The sequence below is a fragment of the Pocillopora damicornis genome, chromosome 9 (assembly GCF_964200805.1).
Source record: "Pocillopora damicornis chromosome 9, jaPocDami1.2, whole genome shotgun sequence".
Classification (NCBI taxonomy): domain Eukaryota; kingdom Metazoa; phylum Cnidaria; class Anthozoa; order Scleractinia; family Pocilloporidae; genus Pocillopora; species Pocillopora damicornis.
The window spans coordinates 1524826-1545464 of record NC_142678.1 but is presented as its reverse complement, the minus strand read 5'-3'; the positions used below and the strand labels follow the sequence as shown (position 1 = coordinate 1545464).

The 20639-nt window shown below is 38.1% G+C and overlaps 2 protein-coding genes across 2 annotated transcripts; both read left to right on the top strand.

The window, feature by feature from the left end:
- The first annotated feature begins 1568 nt into the window (after positions 1-1568).
- LOC149039557 (uncharacterized) lies at positions 1569-4495 on the top strand. Its single transcript, XM_089181704.1, has 2 exons — positions 1569-1762; positions 3930-4495. Exons 1-2 carry the CDS (start codon positions 1711-1713, stop codon positions 4280-4282), a joined length of 405 nt encoding a protein of 134 aa, XP_089037830.1. The 5' UTR covers positions 1569-1710; the 3' UTR covers positions 4283-4495.
- Positions 4496-17511: 13016 nt separating this feature from the next.
- On the top strand, positions 17512-20364 carry LOC149039556 (uncharacterized). Its single transcript, XM_089181705.1, has 2 exons — positions 17512-17667; positions 19708-20364. Exons 1-2 carry the CDS (start codon positions 17616-17618, stop codon positions 20055-20057), a joined length of 402 nt encoding a protein of 133 aa, XP_089037831.1. The 5' UTR covers positions 17512-17615; the 3' UTR covers positions 20058-20364.
- Positions 20365-20639: the final 275 nt, after the last annotated feature.

Below are 20639 nucleotides of genomic sequence, written 5' to 3'. Positions count from 1 at the left end.
CTTGAATCATATTAAGGTATTATCGTTTGTCTCACGATGTGTTACTTATGATGTGAATCGCGACGTTTCGACTGAATACTGCTAGTCTTATCAGGCTATAAGGTCTACTGGTTTCGGGTCTTCTTATAAAACTGGATGCTCCGCTGTGATTGGTTGGTTTTTCCACAGCCGTGATTGACGCGTTTCGTCCCTCGATGCTAGTGAGTTGTTCCCTTGACGGTCCGTTGTCGTGCAGCTCTCCGGTTGTTGTTTTTTTTGGTCGTGGACATCCACGCTTCAGGAATTTCCATTCTACTGTCCCTGTTGATTTTGTTAGGGTGAAGTGTTATGAGATTGCCTCTTTGACCCTACGAGTGTACCAGCGAGGATCACGATCAATAGACTTAACTTCAATCCAATGCTTTAGAAAAAAAAAAAAAAAAAAAAGGACACTTTTCTTCACCTACCACAACCTCAAGTGCGAGAATTAACTTTGGATGAAAATTTTCTGACGACTGCAAGAATCTATTTTTGGTCCACGACCAAGTCAAAAGAGGGTGCCATGTGACTTGCCCCACTCTCTGGCTAAATCCAGAGGGGAAACCGAAAACACAAGAGCTTTGAGTACGGGAATCACATAACACGGGAATACCCTAAACACTGTGACACTACCAAATTTTAAAAAAATCTCGTCTGCGATAGGCTGGCGCCGAGTACAAACCAGGCTCCTCGCGTTCGGCTCGGCATTCAATGCGCGGTGGGCCCCTACAGAGTAAGAGTGAATCATTCAATACTGAGTGATTCGGTTTTTTGAGCCATTAGATAATGAGTCATTCAATTTGAAAGTAACCCATTCAGTTCGGTGAGCCATTCAATTTGGTGAGGAATTCAGTTTGGTGGGCCTTTCAATTTGATACTACTCAACTGAAACAATCCACTCGCCACAAGGGAGTGATAAGCAGTCACTGAGCGAGGCTCGTACGCCATGACCTCAAGCCAAATATTATCCTGTCCAGCTTTTCCACTGAGTCAATATGTACATAACATGTAACTTGTTATGAGTTGTGCATACAAGCTGAGGCAGTAAAGCATTGTGCTACCTTGTGTTATTATAGCAGATGTTCCACTTTGGCGAAAAGATATGAGTTTTACCTTCTTGGTGCTTGAACATCAAAATTATACGCTTGCCTCCGTATAATTTCTTTTCAGTTATTATATGAACGAGAAATGTTTATGGCAGAGATTGGTAAGCTCGGTTGAATTCAGATACTGGGTGTTATTAACAGCGGGCCCAAGCTCTAACTGTGAGATGATCATCTTGCGAAATAACGGTCATGGCGAAATTATAAGAGTTTGTATGGAAATATTTACGACTGCTCTTAGGAATAAAAATACAGTCAAATTCTCTATAAAAATACCTAACCTTACTTCCACAGTGCATCGCTTGCTATTATACCGCTTACTTATTTGAAAAGAACCTATTTTGGCAAGTTATTCATTTTTAGGTTTACTACATACATAGGAAGGGCTTTTCTTGTAATTTCGCCATGATCATCTCACAGCTAGAGCTTAAATGATTGGTGGACTAGGAACACAGGGGTGGTATATGCCCCCCCCCCCGACCATTTATATTTGTGTATTAGCTTTTTAACTATGCATAAATTTGGCGTGGCTGTACATGTTCGGTGAAGCACGAAGAGTTCAACTTCGACGCAAATAGGAGCCTCAAAAATGAATCGTTTGCTGTTCACTCTGGCCGTTGTCGTTCTGATGGCTGCACATGGTAAGTACTGTTTAACTTTGGAAATTGAAAGGTAGATTTATCGCACAGGAAATGTTGTGTCTTATTAAAAGCATCGCTGAATGATGCGACATTGAAACATATTAAACGGCCGCCAACTAACCGTCAAGTATTTTCGTTGGCTTCGGCCGCCAGCATGACAGGCTTTCTTCCCGTCAACCGTACAGTAATCCTTGAAAATGCATGTAACAGCTTTCGTTTATGTTTTAGTATGAAAATATATAATCTTAAGTTGAACTAGGAGAAGAAATCCGCGTTGAAAATCATTCACGTCTCAGTTAGTTTTCATTGTTTCCAAATGATTTCTGTGCTATGGATGGACTCTGATTTAGGCTCGACTTGATTTGTTCAGAATCATAACTCAGTCCTAGCGCTCTTTTCTGTGTTCTTTGAAATTTTGGGGATGTATGAATGTGGTTTGGATTACTGCTTAACTTGATCTTCTTTAGGACACTAAAGAAAATTTTATGCGAAATTATTTTATGCAAAATTGTATGCAAATTAGCTGGTGGCGCATTGAATATGCAGTTTAATAGCAGTCGTGTAGGTCTGAATATGTATCGTTTTACAACTTGTGAATATACTGTCGTTTTTGAACTGTATTTTCCTTCATCAATTGAGATTTCAACAGTCCAAATCTCTTTTATAACATAGCGCGCGTGCTTGCCCTATAGAAGTCCTACTGAGCCATGCGTAAACAAGATGAAGTGAGAATATTTTTGCAAGTTCTCCGCAGTCTGTCTTCTCCAATTGCACCGTGCACAGAAGCGTAAACATTATTTTGAACAATGAAAACCCTTGCTAACTTCGGGTCTCTGACTTTTAAAACAATTTTTAGTGACACGAGTTCATTTGGCTTTGATTTTCTCCCTTTTCCCCGTAAATTTTGAGCTTTCCATTCACAGTTATCGGTTAACTGGATCAGATGTTCTCGCTCAAACCAAAGTCTAAAATGTGGCGTGTTATTGACCAGCCAATAGGGACGTTTGTTTCCTTTTTTTTTGGTGCGTTGTGAGAATTTTGCACTCTATCCGGTACAATAGCTCGCGCAGATCCTTGTTGTCGCTCTGAAAGAATTTGCCCATGCTATTAGCTGTGCGTATATCGAGTTATGGATGCACTTCGGAAGTTTGGAGAGCACTCAAAAAGCTAGAGTTGCCCTCGGCTGCGCCTCAAGCTACTCTTACGCATTTTTCGTGCTCTCCAAACTTCCCGCGTGCATCCATAACTCGATATACGCAGGGCAAACATGAACAAATTCTTAACTACCGGTAGTATGGACACAGTTTCAAGACCATCAACTAATACGTTTAGTGATCACAGTTTAAGTATAATTCATGTTCATAAATACAATAATCCTGTCAACAATCAAAATCCTGTGTCTAAAAAGATTCAGGACACCGATATAAATAGATTAAATAACTCTACTATAAATCGTAACAAATACTATTATAGTAACAATTTTAAGCATAATAACGGAAAAACCGTTACACTTAAGAGACTTATCTCATGCAAAAGTACAGTAACGTTGGATGTGTCACATTTCGGTTTTAAAAATGGAGGTGAATTGATTATTCCAGAAACAGGTTTTTCTTAGGTTTTTTTCAAAGACAGCTGCAAGGCGTCTGCAATTACTTTAAATCTGAAGCTAACAAATAAAAATATCACAAACCGTTCTAGAATTGTTAATTTTGAAGATACACGGGGTCGTTGGAGTGATATATCTATGTCTCAAGTTGTCGGCTTACCAAAGGGAGCACCCGTAACGCTGGATATGAGCACCGATTTATTCATCATTTTTGATTTTGAAACTCTAAAATTATATTTTTTAACTGATTGATTAAAATAATTGAATTCCTCCCCCACCCACCTCCCAGGGTTTAAATTCATTCAATTCACTTGCTTTGACGTCGCATTCTCAAGCGCAAAATAAATGTTAAAAAATTTTATGAGAGCTGCATCAAAGAGTAGACACAAACAGTGGAATCTATAAAAGTGGACACCCTTGGAACACTCGCTACCTTTCGTTTTTCTATAAAAGAGTGAATGGCGCATTTGTAGTGGGTCTTTAAATCCCAGAGGGAACAGTGAAAGTAACGTGCTATCTGTACACATTTTTTTATCATTTTCTTTTTTTTTAATTTGTCAGCTTTTGCTTTAAAATGTTATGCCTGCGTGGATACTGAAGAGGATTGTAAGAAGAGCAAGTTGGAAGAAAACAAAGTCAACTTTTTATACCCGTGTACAGCTGACGAGGGCGATAGATGCTTCAGATTGTGGTATAAAAGAGAAAATTACGATGCCATGGTTGCGATTGGATGTGCTAAGCAATCATTCTGTGACGCCGAAAAGTCCCTTTGTGATATAAGGAGAGATGGCGCGGACTTCCAATGCGAGTTAAGCTGCTGTTCTGAAGACGGATGTAACGCAAGCTCGTATTTCACTGCCAACGTCATCCTGTTAGCCGTTTCCTCTGTCCTGGGCCTGGCACTGCTGAAGTAAGCCGTGGAAGGCTTTACAAGTCTACTTTTCATTTCGCTTATTGCTTGTTTAAACTTGGCGTGGTCACCTAAAGTTTAGATGCACTCAGTTTTCAGAGCAGTAGAGGCAACGGATTCTCCCGTGCACGTTTAGCACTACTGGCAATTGTTACTACTTTTTAATCACTTTGCAAGTTTTCACTTTTTGTTTTTCCATTAAAATGTTCGAAATCTATTTTCTGTGGCTTAATTTTGTGTGGTTGTATAAAAGAGTGTTCACGATCGTTTCATTGTGTAGCCCATGGTACTATTATCTTTGCTCTTTTCTTTTTCTTTCTTTCATGCATCTTCTAGGGCGCTCGTAATGGCCTAAACATGGGGACACGAGCTGTTTGTCCATGCACGTCTCGTCAGACGAATACATTACTTACTCAGCAATTAGCATTTTATCTGATGACCGCCGCTGTTTCTCCTTCTTCCTTTCTTTTCTCTTCTCGCCGCGCCGTGTGATGAAACAAGACTTCTTCTCTGGCCTTTACTGCAACATCAGCCCGCTCAATCTGAGATTTAATAATAACATATTTTTCAAGAAACACAGTGGACAAATAACAACTGCAGCGTTCATAGGACAAAATGGTTATCAACTAAGTTAGATCGGGCCGATCAGGAAAGTAATTGGTTCTCGGTCACAATGTATAGAACTACGTACGCTCTGCCCGTTTTTTATGACCTCAAGATTAACATTCCCCTGTCTGGCCCTCCCACCCAATCGCTAATTACATATCTCTATATGATAACTGGTACTTGGTGATTTCAAAAAAGTAATCTGATTGGTTGGCTATTTCGCGCTAATGAACATTATTCACACCTTGGGGCGAAAATAATGCGCTATTTTGCAAATGGCTATACAAAAACTTTTCTCCTAACTGCCAAAAACCAGTTACAAATAGTAACGCTCTTGATGAAAGGCAACCAGTGACTGTTTTGCTGTTATTCCTTACATACAGGGTGTTACGGAACCCATCAAGAGAATTTTGAATAGCCACAACGTTAAAGTTGCTCAAAAACCTTTTCAGACTTTGGGGCATATTTTCGCCAAACCTAAGGATCCTGTCACGAAAGAACAACGAACTGACGCCATTTATTCTATTCCTTGCAATGACTGTGACAACGAATACATCGGACAGACCAAACGTCATTTTGGTACACGGTCAAAGAGCACCAAAAAGCGGTTTTTCTTTGCAAAAAGGAAGATTCAGCTTTATCGGAGCATACATGCCTAACCAACCATACAATTGGGTGGGATGATTCTAAAATTATCACCACTAATCGGCGTTACCATCAGCACCTTTGTTTGGAGGCTTGGCATATAAACTCCGCCCACGCTCCTTTAAATCGTGACGATGGTGGTTTGCTTCCTGACGCCTATTTACACCTAGTCAGAAAAAAAGGCCGCTAATTAGTGATCATATAAAAGGACCTCTTGTTGCAGCGTTTAGATCACCCCTGATGAAGGCACTAGACAGGAGTGTCGAAACGTTGGGTCTATTAATCGTAACTTCTTCGGTTGCATTCATTAAATCTGCAAACCAGAGTAGCGTCAAACTATGTCTGATAGATATACGTCTTACATATTTCCTTACGTCCAAAGATCTTCCAAAATAAGAAACACAAATATTAACAAACACATGTCGTAAATATCTCCAATCCAGATTTTAATGAAAAAAAATGACGAATCAACTAATAGGGCCGTTATTGGGCTGCAAACGCACGTATTTCAAAATTTCATTTCGAAATCAAATAAGTTGATGGTGATGCAATGCTTATCGACTGTAGCCATAAGAAGCAATCCAAAGACTTGACCAAAAACAATTTTCATTTTTCAAGGCGATGTCTTAGAAAACTAAAAATTATTTTTTAAGTCACGTTTGTGGTGCGTATACATTTTCGTGTCGCAAGACGGCTCAATTGAAAACTCCGCAAATACCATTGATTATCCCCTAAAAATTATTTGGTGTAATTCCTCATGACTGACAATGTCAGTTTTGCCTAGAATTTCATCAAAACATCGTCAATTTCGAGCAAACAGGAGATTTCAAATGGCTGCGCATAAGCAAACGTTGGCGAGATTAATATGGCGGTTAGACATCTTGATTGAAGGCCGGTACCAAGTTGTTTCACAGGAGTAAAAAACTACACTCGTCAAGAAGTATGGCGGGTGGATTGTGTCAAACATAATAGTACCAAATTGAATGGCTTATTATTGGATGGCTCACCAAATTGAATGGCTCACTCTTGGATGGCTCACCAAATTGAATGGCTCATTTTCAAATTGAATGTTCACTATCGAAGGGCACACGCGCATCGAATGCTAGGCCGAACGCGAGGAGCCCGGTGTATACTCTACGCCAGCCTCTCGCGGGTGAGACTTTTTTTCAACATGGCAGTGTTACTGTGTTTTGAGCGGGGCGGAGAAGGATAGTTATAATAAATAAAGTTGCAAAATTAAGTCGGTTATTTACTGATACTTGTCCTAACCCGTGGTAAACTTCTGATAACATTGCTAAGGACACCAAAGAAGTGGGAAAGTTTCCCACACACGCGCATGGTAAACAAGTGCGACAGTTAGGATTATTTGCAGACTCAGAGCTAACTGAAAAATACAAGGGCTCGTTCATTACCTCAAACACGATCGCATGAATTCACAGTCGCCCGCACCATCCCCAATCACAAGGCAAGGTAGAACGTTACCACAGGACACTAAGATCCAAGATGGAATATGACCTTCAAAAAATGGGTCAAGAGGGTGTAATGGTGGGCAAAACAACTCCCTCCTTATAAAAAAATACCTAACCTTACCTCCACAGCACATTGCTTGCTATCTGACCGCTTACTATGTTGAAAAGAACCTATTTTGGCGAGTTAGTCATTTTTAGGTTTACTACATACATAGGAAGGGCTTTGCTTATAATTTCCCCATGACTGTTATTTCGCAAAATGATCATCTCACAGCTGAAGCTTAAGCCACCTGTGGGTACTATGGCAAATTGACACGCTAATGACTCGCTGGCGCGTTGTTAAGGATCACAAATTAACAAGACTTGAACCAGGAGTCCATGAATTACAACCATGCGTACAGTTTGTGGATTACTTCTGTGAAAAACCTTCAGTTTTTGAAGATGAGCACTCATCATTCCAAATCTGATCAAGATAAACAGGTGTATGACGTTTAGTGCTCCTATTCAGGGACGTAATGACACCAAGTAACGTAATGACACCAATAACATTTAATTTAATGATTTGTGGGTAGGAACACAGGGGTGGTATATACCCCCCCTCCCCCACCCCCGACCATTTATGTTTGTCTGTTACCTTTTATACACCCGTAGTGACCATAATAAATTTAGCGTGCATAAATTTGGCGTGGCTGCACCTGTTCGGTGAAGCACGAGGAGTTCAACTTCAACAAAAGTTAGGAGCCTCAAAAATGGATCGTTTGCTGTTCACTCTGACCGTTGTCGTTCTGATGGCTGCACATGGTAAGTACTGTACAACTTTGGAATTTGAAAGGTAGATTTATCGCACAGGAAATGTTGTGTCTTATTAAAAGCATCGCGGAATGATGCGACACTGAAACATATTATACTGCCGCAAAATAACCGTCAAGTATCTTCGTTGGCTTCGGCCGCCAGCATGACAGGCTTTCTTTCCATCAACCGTACAGTAATCCTTGAAAATGCATGTAACAGCTTTTGTTTATGTTTTGGTATGAAAATATATAATCTTAAGTTGAACCAGGAGAAGAAATCCGCGTTGAAAATCATTCAGGTCTCAGTTAGTTTTCATTGTTTCCAAATGATTTCTGTGCTATGGATGGACTCTGATTTAGGCTCGACTTGATTTGTTCAGAATCATAACTCAGTCCTAACCCTCTTTTCTGTTTGTTCTTTGAAATTTTGGGGATGTATGAATGTGGTTTGGATTACCGCTTAACTTGATCTTCTTTAATACACTATAGAAAATTTTGTGCAAAATTATCTTTTCTTTTTTTTTTTTTTTTTTTTTTTTAAAGACCTGCAAAATAAACTACCAACAAGGTAGTTTTTTTTTTTTAAAATTACAAACACAATGCTTACAATACAATATGAAACACCACTTACACTAATTACAATGCTTATTTACATTACTCTACTTACAGTCACTAATAATTACACTACTTACAGTCACTAATAATTACACTACTTACAGTCACTAATAATTACACTACTTACAGTATCCAGCTCTATTAACAACACAATCTACTAATTATGCCATTACATACAAAAAGTACTATTTTCTTTTAACATTGCACAGTGACACATACCGGCGATGGCGACGCCCAGTTAATTCTCTAACAAAAATAAACTACAATAAACTAATAAACAAGGAAGAATATGAGATCTAAGTTTATGCATTGGTCTTCCATTCTTTTCCTTAAAAAAAGGGCAAACACAAAATTATATGAGAAATTCCCATCTAATTTGAAAATCGCGAAGCTTTCTGTTTCTTATAGCAATTATTTTTTCAACTTGTTTTTTAACTTCAACCTTGTGCAAAAACAATCTAAATATTGGAGAGGTGTTATTTTTTCTACATTCCCAAATAGTCAATTTCCCTAAAATTATCAAATAATTTAACAGATCATTCCTCTGAAGTAAGCCAACCATAATATCTTTTAAAGACAAAATTAAATATTCGCCACTAAGATCAAACCACCAGACTGTAAATACGTTCCAAAAAGCTTGCACAAAGGAGCAGTTAAAGAATAGGTGGTACAGATCTTCCGTATAGGTTCCACAAAAAGAACACTTGTCCGAATCACTTAACCCTATTTTGAACAATTTATCGTTTGTAAACAAAATGAAATTCAATACTCTGTATTGAAACGACCAAACATACGTTTCGCTCGCAACAAGATAAGGAATAGAGAAAACTTCCTGCGCATTTGAAAGCTCAAAATCCGCTGTCAACTTTTTAAAGCCATTCGGGATTCTCGCTTTACTTGTTATCATCGTAGAGTAAAACTGTTTACACTTTGCAGTATATGCATTAAAAGATTTAGACTTATAATCAAAATTCATAGGATCGAGATTACCCGCTGTGGGGATGGGGCAGGAGCTTTTTGATTTCATATTAATAATAGAAGATCTCAAGGCTGTCCAAGTCAGGAAATTAGTGTTAAGTCCTTTTTGCTTAAAGAATTCATAAGAACGCATATTGTCAACATCGAACTGTAAATCATTCAAATAAGTTATGCCCTTGTCAAAGTATGTTTTATAAAAAACAGGTTTATTATTAATTCGTATATCCTTATTATTCCAAATTACATTTTGAGAATAATTCACATCAGAAAAGGAGCATCTAAAATCCGCCCACCATCTTAGAAGCTGTAAGTAAAACTTACTAAGACTTAAGTCAAGATCATTTACATCATAGTTACATCTAAAAAGAAAACATCCTCCGTATTTTTTTAAGTTGTATTTGAGATAAGAAATCCAGGGCCCTTCCTTCTCATCTATGAGACGCGGAATCCAGGACAATCTTAATGCTTTAATATGTAGCTCAAGGTCTGTGAGATTCAGTCCACCATTCTCTAAAGTATTTATCACAGAAAGCCTTGTGACTTTATCAGGGCCTTTCCACAAAAATTTGTAGATCATTTTCTCCATCTGTTTAATAATTTCGGGTGGGGTTTCTATTATTGAGGAAACATATAATAATTTTGGGATTAGGAAAGATTTAATTATTGTTACTTTGCCAAATAGGGAGAGACCTCTGAGTTTCCATAAATTAATCATTTTTTGAACTTCATTTAATCTATCCTGGAAATTTTGTTTTATAACTTGTTCTTGATCACAGGAGAAGTGAATACCTAGGGTCTTAACACCTGTACACCACTCAAGGTCCAGAGGTGTTTCTAAAGAATTTTTGTTTTTTCCAACCCACATAGCTTTGGTTTTAGAAAGGTTCATTTTTAAGCCAGAACATTTTTCGAAGTCATTAAGGATTTGTATTACTTTTTCGACTGATGAAATATTTGCTAGAGTAGCTGTCATGTCGTCGGCGTACAACAGAGACCTAGTTTCATCTTCCCCGATTTTTATGCCTTCAATATTCTCATTTGTTCTTATAGATATCGCCATAATTTCAATGGCAATTAAAAATAAATAAGGCGACAGAGGGTCTCCCTGCCTAACACCCCTTTTTAGTTGAAAAGGAGAAGAGAAAAAACCATTATTAAGAACACAACCTGAGAGGTTATTGTAAAACGTTTGAATCCACTTCATGAAGGAGGGTCCGAAATTAAAACACTCTAATGCTTTATAAAGAAATTCATGTTCTATGGAGTCAAAAGCTTTTTCAAAATCAATAAACAGTAAAACACCTGGTAACTGTAGTGATTCAGTATGAGCGATAATGTCTGAGATTGAACGAGCTGTTTCCCCAATAAACCTACCCTTCATAAAACCGGATTGATTTGCATGGATTACAGAGGGAAGAACATTTTTTATTCTATTTGCGATGACCTTAGTTGCGATTTTTGAGTCGACATTAATCAACGAGATTGGTCTCCAATTTTCCAAAAACATCCTGTCCCTTCCCTTTTTGTCGATCAAGGTGATGATCGCCTGCTTTTGAGAATTTGACATTTGCCCTAGCTCAAAACAATGATTAAAAACTTCAGTCATTAATTCACCAACAGAATTCCAGAAAATTTTATAAAATTCAAAAGGAATTCCATCATTTCCAGGCGTCTTCCCCGTGTCAAAGGTATCAAGTGCTTTAACACATTCCTCTATGGTTATTTGACCCTCGCAGCTTAATCTTTCCTCTTGCGATAGTCGTGGAATATTCGAATTTCCAAGAAAGTGATGTAATGAGTCAGATTGGTCTACCTTCAATTTGCTACTATATAAGTTCTTGTAATACTCCGTAGCGGAATCCAATATTTTTTGATAGTTTTTAGTAACGACTCCGCTTAAACAGAGCTTTCTTATGTGTTTCCTGGTGTAATTTCTCTTTTCTAAACTCAAAAAATATTTAGTACTCTTTTCTCCGTATTCATGCCACCTCGCCCTGGCACGCACAATTAATCCATTAGCCTTTTCCTCATAAAAATTTTCCAAGTCCGCTTTGCATTCATCAAGAATTTTTTCGACCTCCTCGCAGGGGGCCTGCTGAAACTGTGCTTGAGCAATTTGCAATTTTCTTTGCAGCATTTCTTCTCTCTCCCTTTTGGTCTTAGCTACTTCTTTTGAGTAATTTATGCAAAAGAGTCTGACTTTATATTTAATCCAATCCCAAGCAACTCTCACATCTGAAAATTCCTCCCCCTCTTTTTTCCATTGGTCTAGCTTTTCTTTCATCTTTTGAACAAAATTTTCATCAGTCAATAAGGAAGTATTCATTTTCCAAAACCCCGGGCCTCGCTGACATTCTTCGATTTCCTGTAGATGTAAGAAAATTGCTGAGTGATCAGACCTTATTGCTGCAATGATGTTGACATCTTTAATCAAGTCCTGAAGTGAATTTGAGATGAGCCAATAATCTAATCTACAAAAAATAAATGGAGATTTTTGGGACCATGTAAAGCTTTTTGCTTGGGGATTTTTTACACGCCATACATCATGCAAATTAAATGTTGTTTGTAATTCTTCAATGCGTTCAACAACTTTCTTCCTTAATACCAGTATCCCACCTTTTTTGTCCAGTAGCGGATTAATGGGACAATTGAAGTCACCACCTATTATTATTTTATCTTCATAAGCGAGACCTTCTTTCCTTAGAACGTCAATTAAATGATCGTATAATTGCACAGCTTGATTATCATTGTTTGGACCGTAAACATTCACTAAAAAATATTTTTCATCATTGATTTGAACTTCAATACTAATATATCTCCCATTGGGATCAATGACTTTTTTAATTATCTTGCAATCAAACCCCTTTCGAAAGAGTATTGCAACACCCCTTGAACCACTACTCCCATGAGCGAGCTCCAGAGGGGCACCCCATTCAGCTTTCCATTGTTTCTCATTGTTTCCAGTTGAATGCGTTTCTTGAAGGAAAATAATATTTGCATTTTGTTTTCTGCACCATGCAAAAATTGCGCGTCGTTTCTTAAAATTGCTCAAGCCTCTAACATTTAATGAAAGCATTCTAAAATCACTCATTTCTGCAAAATTATCTTATGCAACTAGTGAATATACTGTCGTTTTTGAACAATATTTTCCTTCATCAATTGACATTTCAATAGTCCAAATATCCACTACCAGTAGTATGGAGACAGTTTCAAGACCGCAAACTGATACGTTTAGTGATCACAGCCTTGTATAATTCATCTTCATAAATACAATAATCCTGTCAACAATTAAAATCCTTTGTCTAAAAAGATACATGACACCGATATAAATACTTTAAATAAATCTATTATAAAGCGTAGCAAATACTATTATAGATAGAAATAAGAGAACGTAAGTTTTCTCTAAATACAATTATGGTAACAATTTGGAGCACAATAATAAACGAAAAAACTGTTAAACTTATCTCATGCAAACAGTACAGTAACGTCGGATGCGTCACATTTCGGTTTTAAAAATGGAGGTGAATTGATTATTCCAGAAACAGGTTTATATCGGATTTTTTTCAAAGAAAGCTCCAAGGCGTCTGAAATTACTTTAAATTTGAAGCTAACAAATAAAAATGTTACAAACCGTTCTAGAATTGTTAATTTTGAAGATACACGGGGTCGTTGGAGTGATATATCTATGTCTCAAGTTGTCGGCTTAAAAAAAGGGAACATCTATAACACTAGATTTGAGTATCGGTTTTCTAGACGGAGAAATTTATTCATCATTTTTTACTATGAAACTATAAAATTATAATCTTCAACTGATTGATTAAAATGATCGAATTCCTCCCTCACTCACCTCCTAGGGTTTAAATTCATTCAATTCACATCAGTGGACATTTTGCTTTGACGTCGCATTCTCAAGCGTAAGATAAATGTTCAAAAATTTTATGAGAGCTGCATCAAAGAGTACACACAAATAGTGGAATCTATAAAAGTGGACACCCATGCAACGCTCGCTACTTTCTGCTTGCTTTTAAAGAGTGAATAGTGCATTTGTTGTAGTTCTTTAAACCTCAGAGAGAACAGTGTAAGTAACGTGTTATCTGTACAATTTTTTTTTAATCATTTTCTTTTTTAATTCGTCAGCTTTTGCTTTAAAATGTTGTCTGCAAGGGTACTGAAGACGATTGTAAGAAGAGCAAGTTGGAAAAAAACAAAGCCAACTTTTTAAAAACGTGTTTTGTCGGCGATAAATGCGTCAGACCTTGGTCTCAAAGCAAAGATGACGATGCCTTGGTTTCGAGTGGATGCACTTACCAAACGCTCTGTGACGCCGAAAAGTCCGCTTGTGATAAATTGAAGGATACTCTGAAGGACTACCATTGTGCGATTGGCTGCTGTTCTGAAGACGGATGTAACGCAAGCTCCCGTTTAGCTGCCAACATCATCCTGTTGGCCGTTTACTCTGTCCTGGGCCTAGCACTGCTGAAGTAAGCCGTGGAAGGCTTTAAAAGTCTACTTTTCATTTCGCTTATTGCTCGTTTAAACTTATTTTATACTCAGTTGGCGTGGTCACCTAAAGTTTTAGATGCACTCAGTTTTCAGAACAGTTGGAGCAGCGGAATCTCCCGTGCACATTTATAGCACTGCTGGCAATTGTTACTACTTTTTAATCACTTTGCTAGTTTTCACTTTTTGTTTTTCCATTAAAATGTTCGAAATCTATTTTCTGTGGCTTAATTTTGTGTGACTGAATAAAAGAGCGTTCGCGATCGTTTCACTCTGAAGCCCATGGTACTATTATCCTTGTTCTTTTCTATTTCTTTCTCAAGTGCATTGTCTAGGGCGCTCGTAATGGCCTGGACACGAGCTATTTGTCCACACACGCCTCGTCAGACGAATACATTACTTACTCAGCAACTAGCATTTTATCTGATGACCGCCGCTGTTTCTCCTTCTTCCTTTCTTTTCTCTTCTCGCCGCGCCGTGCGATGAAACAAGACTTCTTCTCAGGCCCTCTCTGCACCATCAGCCCGCTCAATCTGAGATTTAATAATAACATATTTTTTCAAGAAGCAAAGTGGACAAATAGCAACTGCGGCGTTCATATGACAAAATGGTTATCAACTAAGTTGGATCGGGCCGATTAGGAAAGTAATTGGTTCTCGGTCATAATGTATAGACCTACGTACGCTCTGCCCTTTTTTCATGACCTCAAGCTTAACATTCCCCTGTCTGGCCCTCCCACCCAATCGCTAACTGCATATCTCTATATGATAATTGGTACTTGGTGATTTCAAAAAATTAATCTAATTGGTTGGCTATTTTTCGCTAATGAACCTTATTCACTCCTTGGGGCGAAAATAATGCGCTCTTTTAAAACTAGTAAAAACAATAGCTGGGATTAACTCGCATTTCGCTAATGAGGCTGTTAGGCTAAGAGATTTCCTATATAAGGCCTGTTTTTTCAGTCTTAGTCGTGGGTATATCGTCCGCATCAACTAAATCAAGCAAGTGCACGCAGTAGCAAAACCTTCACGAGGCTATGCTTTATCGGCATCGCTAAACTATCCTTGTTTCTCAATTCCATATTTTAATGATTTTATTTTGAAAAAAACATTTATCGGCAAGTGGTACTACTGTACATAGATATACGTCCTACGTATTTCCTTACGTCCAAAGATCTTCCAAAATAAGAAACACAAATATTAACAAACATATGTCGTAAATATCTCCAATCCAGATTTTCAAACGCACGTTTCTCCGCCATCGGAAGATTTGAGACACCGTATTTCAAAATTTCACTTCGAAATCAAATAAGTTGATGGTGATGGTGACTGTAACCATTGTAACCATAAGAAGCAATCGAAAGACTTGACTGAAAACAATTTCTATTTTTCAAGGCGATATCTTAGAAAACTAAAAATTATTTTTTAAGTCACGTTTGTGGTGCGTATACATTTTCGTGTCGTAAGACGGCTCAATTGAAAACTCCGCAAATACCATTGATTATCCCCTAAAAATTATTTGGTGTAATTCCTCATGAATTACAATGTCAGTTTTGCTTAGAATTTCATCAAAACATCGTCAATTTCGAGCAAACGGGAGATTTCAAATTGCTGCGCATGTGCAAACGTTGGCGAGATTAAAATGGCAGTTAGACATCGTGATTGAAGGCCAGTACCAAGTTGTTTCACAGGAGTAAAAAACTACACGCGCCAAGAAGTATGGCGGGTGGATTGTGTCAAACATAATAGTACCAAATTGAATGAATAGTTAATGGTCACTATCGAAGGGCACACGCGCATCGAATGCTGGGCCGAACGCGAGGAGCCCGGTGTATACTCTACGCCAGCCTCTCGCGGGTGAGACTCCTTTTCAACATGGCGTTGTCACAGTGTTTTGAGCAGGCGGAGAGAGATATTTATAATCAGTAAAGTTGCAAAATTAAGTCGGTTATTTACTGATACTTGTCCTAACTCGTAATAAATTTCTGATAACATTGCTAAGGTCACTAAAGAAATAGGAAAATTTCCCACAAATGCACATGGTAAATAAGTGCGACAGTTATGATTCCTTACAGACTTAGAGCTAACTGAAAAATACAAGAGCTCGGTCATTATCTCAAACGCGAAATCCCAACAAGTGGAAAACTTCTCCTTCTGTGCGCGTCTGGAATCGATCGCCTGAACTGTTTGCATGCAATGCAACTCACTTGAATAATAATAAAGTATTATCGTTTGTCTCACGATGTGTTACTTACGATGTGAATCGCGACGTTTCGACTGAATACTGCTAGTCTTATCAGGCTATAAGGTCTACTGGTTTCGGGTCTTCTTAGAAAGCTGGATGCTCCGCTGTGATTGGTTGGTTTTTCCACAGCCGTGATTGACGCGTTTCGTCTCTCGATGCTAGTGAGTTGTTCCCTTGACGGTCCGTTGTCGTGCAGCTCTCCGGTTGTTGTTTTTTTTGGTCGTGGACATCCACGCTTCAGGAATTTCCATTCTACTGTCCCTGTTGATTTTGTTAGGGTGAAGTGTTATGAGATTGCCTCTTTGACGTACCAGCGAGGATCACGATCAATAGACTTAACTTCAATCCAATGCTTTAAAAAAAAAAAAAAACAGGACACTTCTTCACCTACCACAACCTCAAGTGCGAGAATTAACTTTGGATGAAAATTTTCTGACGACTGCAAGAATCTATTTTTGGTCCACGACCAAGTCAAAAGAGGGTGCCATGTGACTTGCCCCACTCTCTGGCTAACTCCAGAGGGGAAACCGAAAACACAAGAGTTTTGAGAACGGGAATACACATAACACGGGAATATCCTAAACACTGCGACACTACCAAATTTTAAATAAATCTCGTCTGCGATAGACTGGCGCCGAGTACAAACCAGGCTCCTCGCGTTCGGCTCGGCATTCAATACGCGGTGGGCCCCTAGATAGTAAGAGTGAATCATTCAATACTGAGTGATTCGGTTTTTTGAGCCATTACATAATGAGTCATTCAATTTGAAAGTAACCCATTCAGTTCGGCCGCCATAAGGAAGTGATATGAAATCACTGAGCGAGGCTCGTACGTCATGACCTCAAGCCAAAAATTATCCTGTCCGGCTTTCCCACTCAGTCAATAAGTACATAACATGTAACTTATTGTGAGTTGTGCATACAAGCTAAGGCAGTAGAGCATTGTGCCACCTTGTGTTATGATATAGGATGTTACACGTTGGCGAAAAGATATGAGTTTTACGCTCTTGGTTCTTGAACATCAAAACTGTACGCTTGTCTCTGTATAATTTCTTTTCAGTTATTATATGAACGAGAAATGTTTATAGCAGAGATTGGTAAGCTCGGTTGAATTCAAATACTGGGTGTTATTAACAGCGGGCCCAAGCTCCAACTGTGAGATGATCATCTTGCGAAATAACCGTCATGGCGAAATCATAAAAGTTTGTATGGAAATATTTACGACTGCTCTTAGGAATAAAAATACAGTCAAATTCTCTATAAAAATACCTAACCTTACTTCCACAGTGCATCGCTTGCTATTATACCGCTTACTTATTTGAAAAGAACCTATTTAGGCGAGTTATTCATTTTTAGGTTTACTACATTCATAGGAAAGGCTTTTCTTGTAATTGTCTATTAGCTTTTTAACTATGCATAAATTTGGCGTGGCTGTACATGTTCGGTAAAGCACGAAGAGTTCAACTTCGACGCAAATAGGAGCCTCAAAAATGAATCGTTTGCTGTTCACTCTGGCCGTTGTCGTTCTGATGGCTGCACATGGTAAGTACTGTTTAACTTTGGAATTTGAAAGGTAGATTTATCGCACAGGAAATGTTGTGTCTTATTAAAAGCATCGCTGAATGATGCGACATTGAAACATATTAAACGGCCGCCAACTAACCGTCAAGTATTTTCGTTGGCTTCGGCCGCCAGCATGACAGCCTTTCTTCTCGTCAACCGTACAGTAATCCTTGAAAATGCATGTAACAGCTTTCGTTTATGTTTTAGTATGAAAATATATAATCTTAAGTTGAACTAGGAGAAGAAATCCGCGTTGAAAATCATTCAGGTCTCAGTTAGTTTTCATTGTTTCCAAATGATTTCTGTGCTATGGATGGATTCTGATTTAGGTTCGACTTGATTTGTTCAGAATCATAACTCAGTCCTAGCGCTCTTTTCTGTTTGTTCTTTGAAATTTTGGGGATGTATGAATGTGGTTTGGATTATCGCTTAACTTGATCTTCTTTAGGACACTAAAGAAAATTTTATGCGAAATTATTTTATGCAAAATTGTATGCATATTAGCTGGTGGCGCATAGCAGTCGTGTAGGTCTGAATATGTATCTTTTTGCAACTTGTGAATATACTGCCGTTTTTGAACTGTATTTTCCTTCATCAATTGAGATTTCAACAGTCCAAATATCTTTTATAACATAGCGTGCGTGCTTGCCCTATAGAAGTCCTACTGAGCCATCCGTAAACAAGATGAAGTTAGAATATTTTTGCAAGTTCTCCGCAGTCTGTCTTCTCCAATTGCACCGTACACAGAAGCGTAAACATTATTTGAACAATCAAAACCCTTGCTAACCGCTCTTTTCTGTTTGTTCTTTGAAATATTGGGGATATATGAATGTGGTTTGGATTACCGCTTAACTTGATCTTCTTTAATACACTATAGAAAATTTTTATACAAAATTATTTTATGCAAAATTGTATGCAAGTTAGCCGGTGGCGCATTGAATGTGCAGTTTTACAGCAGTCGTGTAGGTCTGAATATGTACCCTCTTGCAACTAGTAAGTATATTGTCGTATTTGAACTGTATGTTCCTTCTTCAATTGACATTTCAACAGTCCAAATATCTATTACAAGTGGTATGGAGACAGTTTCAAGACCATCAACTAATACGTTTAGTGATCACAGCCTAAGTATAATTCTTCTTCCTAAACTGACAATAATCCCTTCAACATCTAAAATCCTGTGTCTAAAAATATACATTACGCCAATATAAATAGATTAAATAACTATATTATAATTCGTAGCAAATACTATTATAGATAGAAATAAGAGAGATGGTAAGTTTTCTCTAAATACTATTATGGTAACAATTTGGAGCACAATAATTAACGAAAAAACCGTTAAACTTATCTCATGTAAACAGTACAATAACGTCGGCTGCGTCACATTTCGGTTTTAAAAGTGGAGGTGAATTGATTATTCCAGAAACAATTTTTTATCAGATTCTTTTCAAAGACAGCCCCAAGGCGTCTGAAATTACTTTAAATTTGAAGCTAACAAATAAAAATATTGCAAACCGTTCTAGAATTGTCAATTTTGAAGATACACGGGGTCGTTGGATTGATATATCTATGTCTCAAGTTGTCGGCTTACCAAAGGGAGCATCCAGAACACTAGATTTGAGTACCTGTTTGCTAGACGTGGAAATTTATCCATCTTTTTTGATTATGAAACTATAAAGTTATAATTTCCAACTGATTGATTAAAATAATTGAATTCTTCCCCCACTCACCTCCCAGGGTTTACATTCATTCAATTCTCTTCAATGGACATTTTGCTTTGACGTCGCATTCTCAAGCGCAAAATAAATGTTAAAAAAAATTTATGAGAGCTGCATCAAAGAATAGACACAAACAGTGGAATCTATAAAAGAAGACACCCATGGAACGCTCGCTACTTTCCGCTTGCTATAAAAGAGTGAATAGCACGTTTGTAGTGGGTCTTTAAATCTCAGAGAGAACAATGTAAGTAGCGTGCTATCTGTACACATTTTTTTATCATTTTCTTTTTTTTTATTTCGTCAGCTTTTGCTTTAAAATGTTATTTCTGCACGTATACTGAAGACGACTGTAAGAAGAGCAAGATGGATGAAAACGAAGCCAACTTTTTATACGACTGTTTGGACGGCGATAGATGCTACAGAATTTGGTCTAAAAGGAAACACTACGATGCCATGCTTGATATTAGATGTGGTGACCAATCGTACTGTGACACCAATAGGGCCCTTTGTGATCAACAATCGAGAGATATTCCGGACTACCAATGCGAGGTTAGCTGCTGTTCTGAGGACGGATGTAACGCAAGCTCATATTTCACTGCCAACATCATCTTGTTGGCTGTTTCCTCTGTCCTGGGTCTAGCACTGCAGAAGTAAGCCGTGGAAGGCTTTACAAGTCTACTTTTCATTTCGCTTATTGCTCGTTTAAACTTATTTCATACTTAGTTGGCGTGGTCACCTAAATTTTTAGATGCACTTAGTTTTCAGAACAGTTGGAGCGGCGGAATCTCCCATGCGCGTTTAGCACTGCTAGCAATTGTTACTACTTTTAAATCGTTTTGCTGGTTTTCATTTTTTGTTTTTCCATTAATATTTTCGAAATCTATTTTCTGTGGCCTAATTTTGTGTAACTGAATAAAAGGGCGTTCACGATCTTTTCATTCTGAAGCCCATGGTACCATTATCTTTGTTCTTTTCTATTTCTTTCTCACGTGCATCTTCTAGGGCGCTCATAATGGCCTGGACACGAGCTGTTTGTCCACATACGCCTCGTCAGACGAATACATTACTTACTCAGCAATTAGCATTTTATCTGATGACCGCCGCTGTTTCTCCTTCTTCCTTTCTTTTCTCTTCTCGCCGTGCCGTGCAATGAAACCAGACTTCTTCTCAGGCCCTCTCTGCACCATCGGCCTCAATCTGAGATTTAATGATAACATATTTTTCAAGAAACAAATT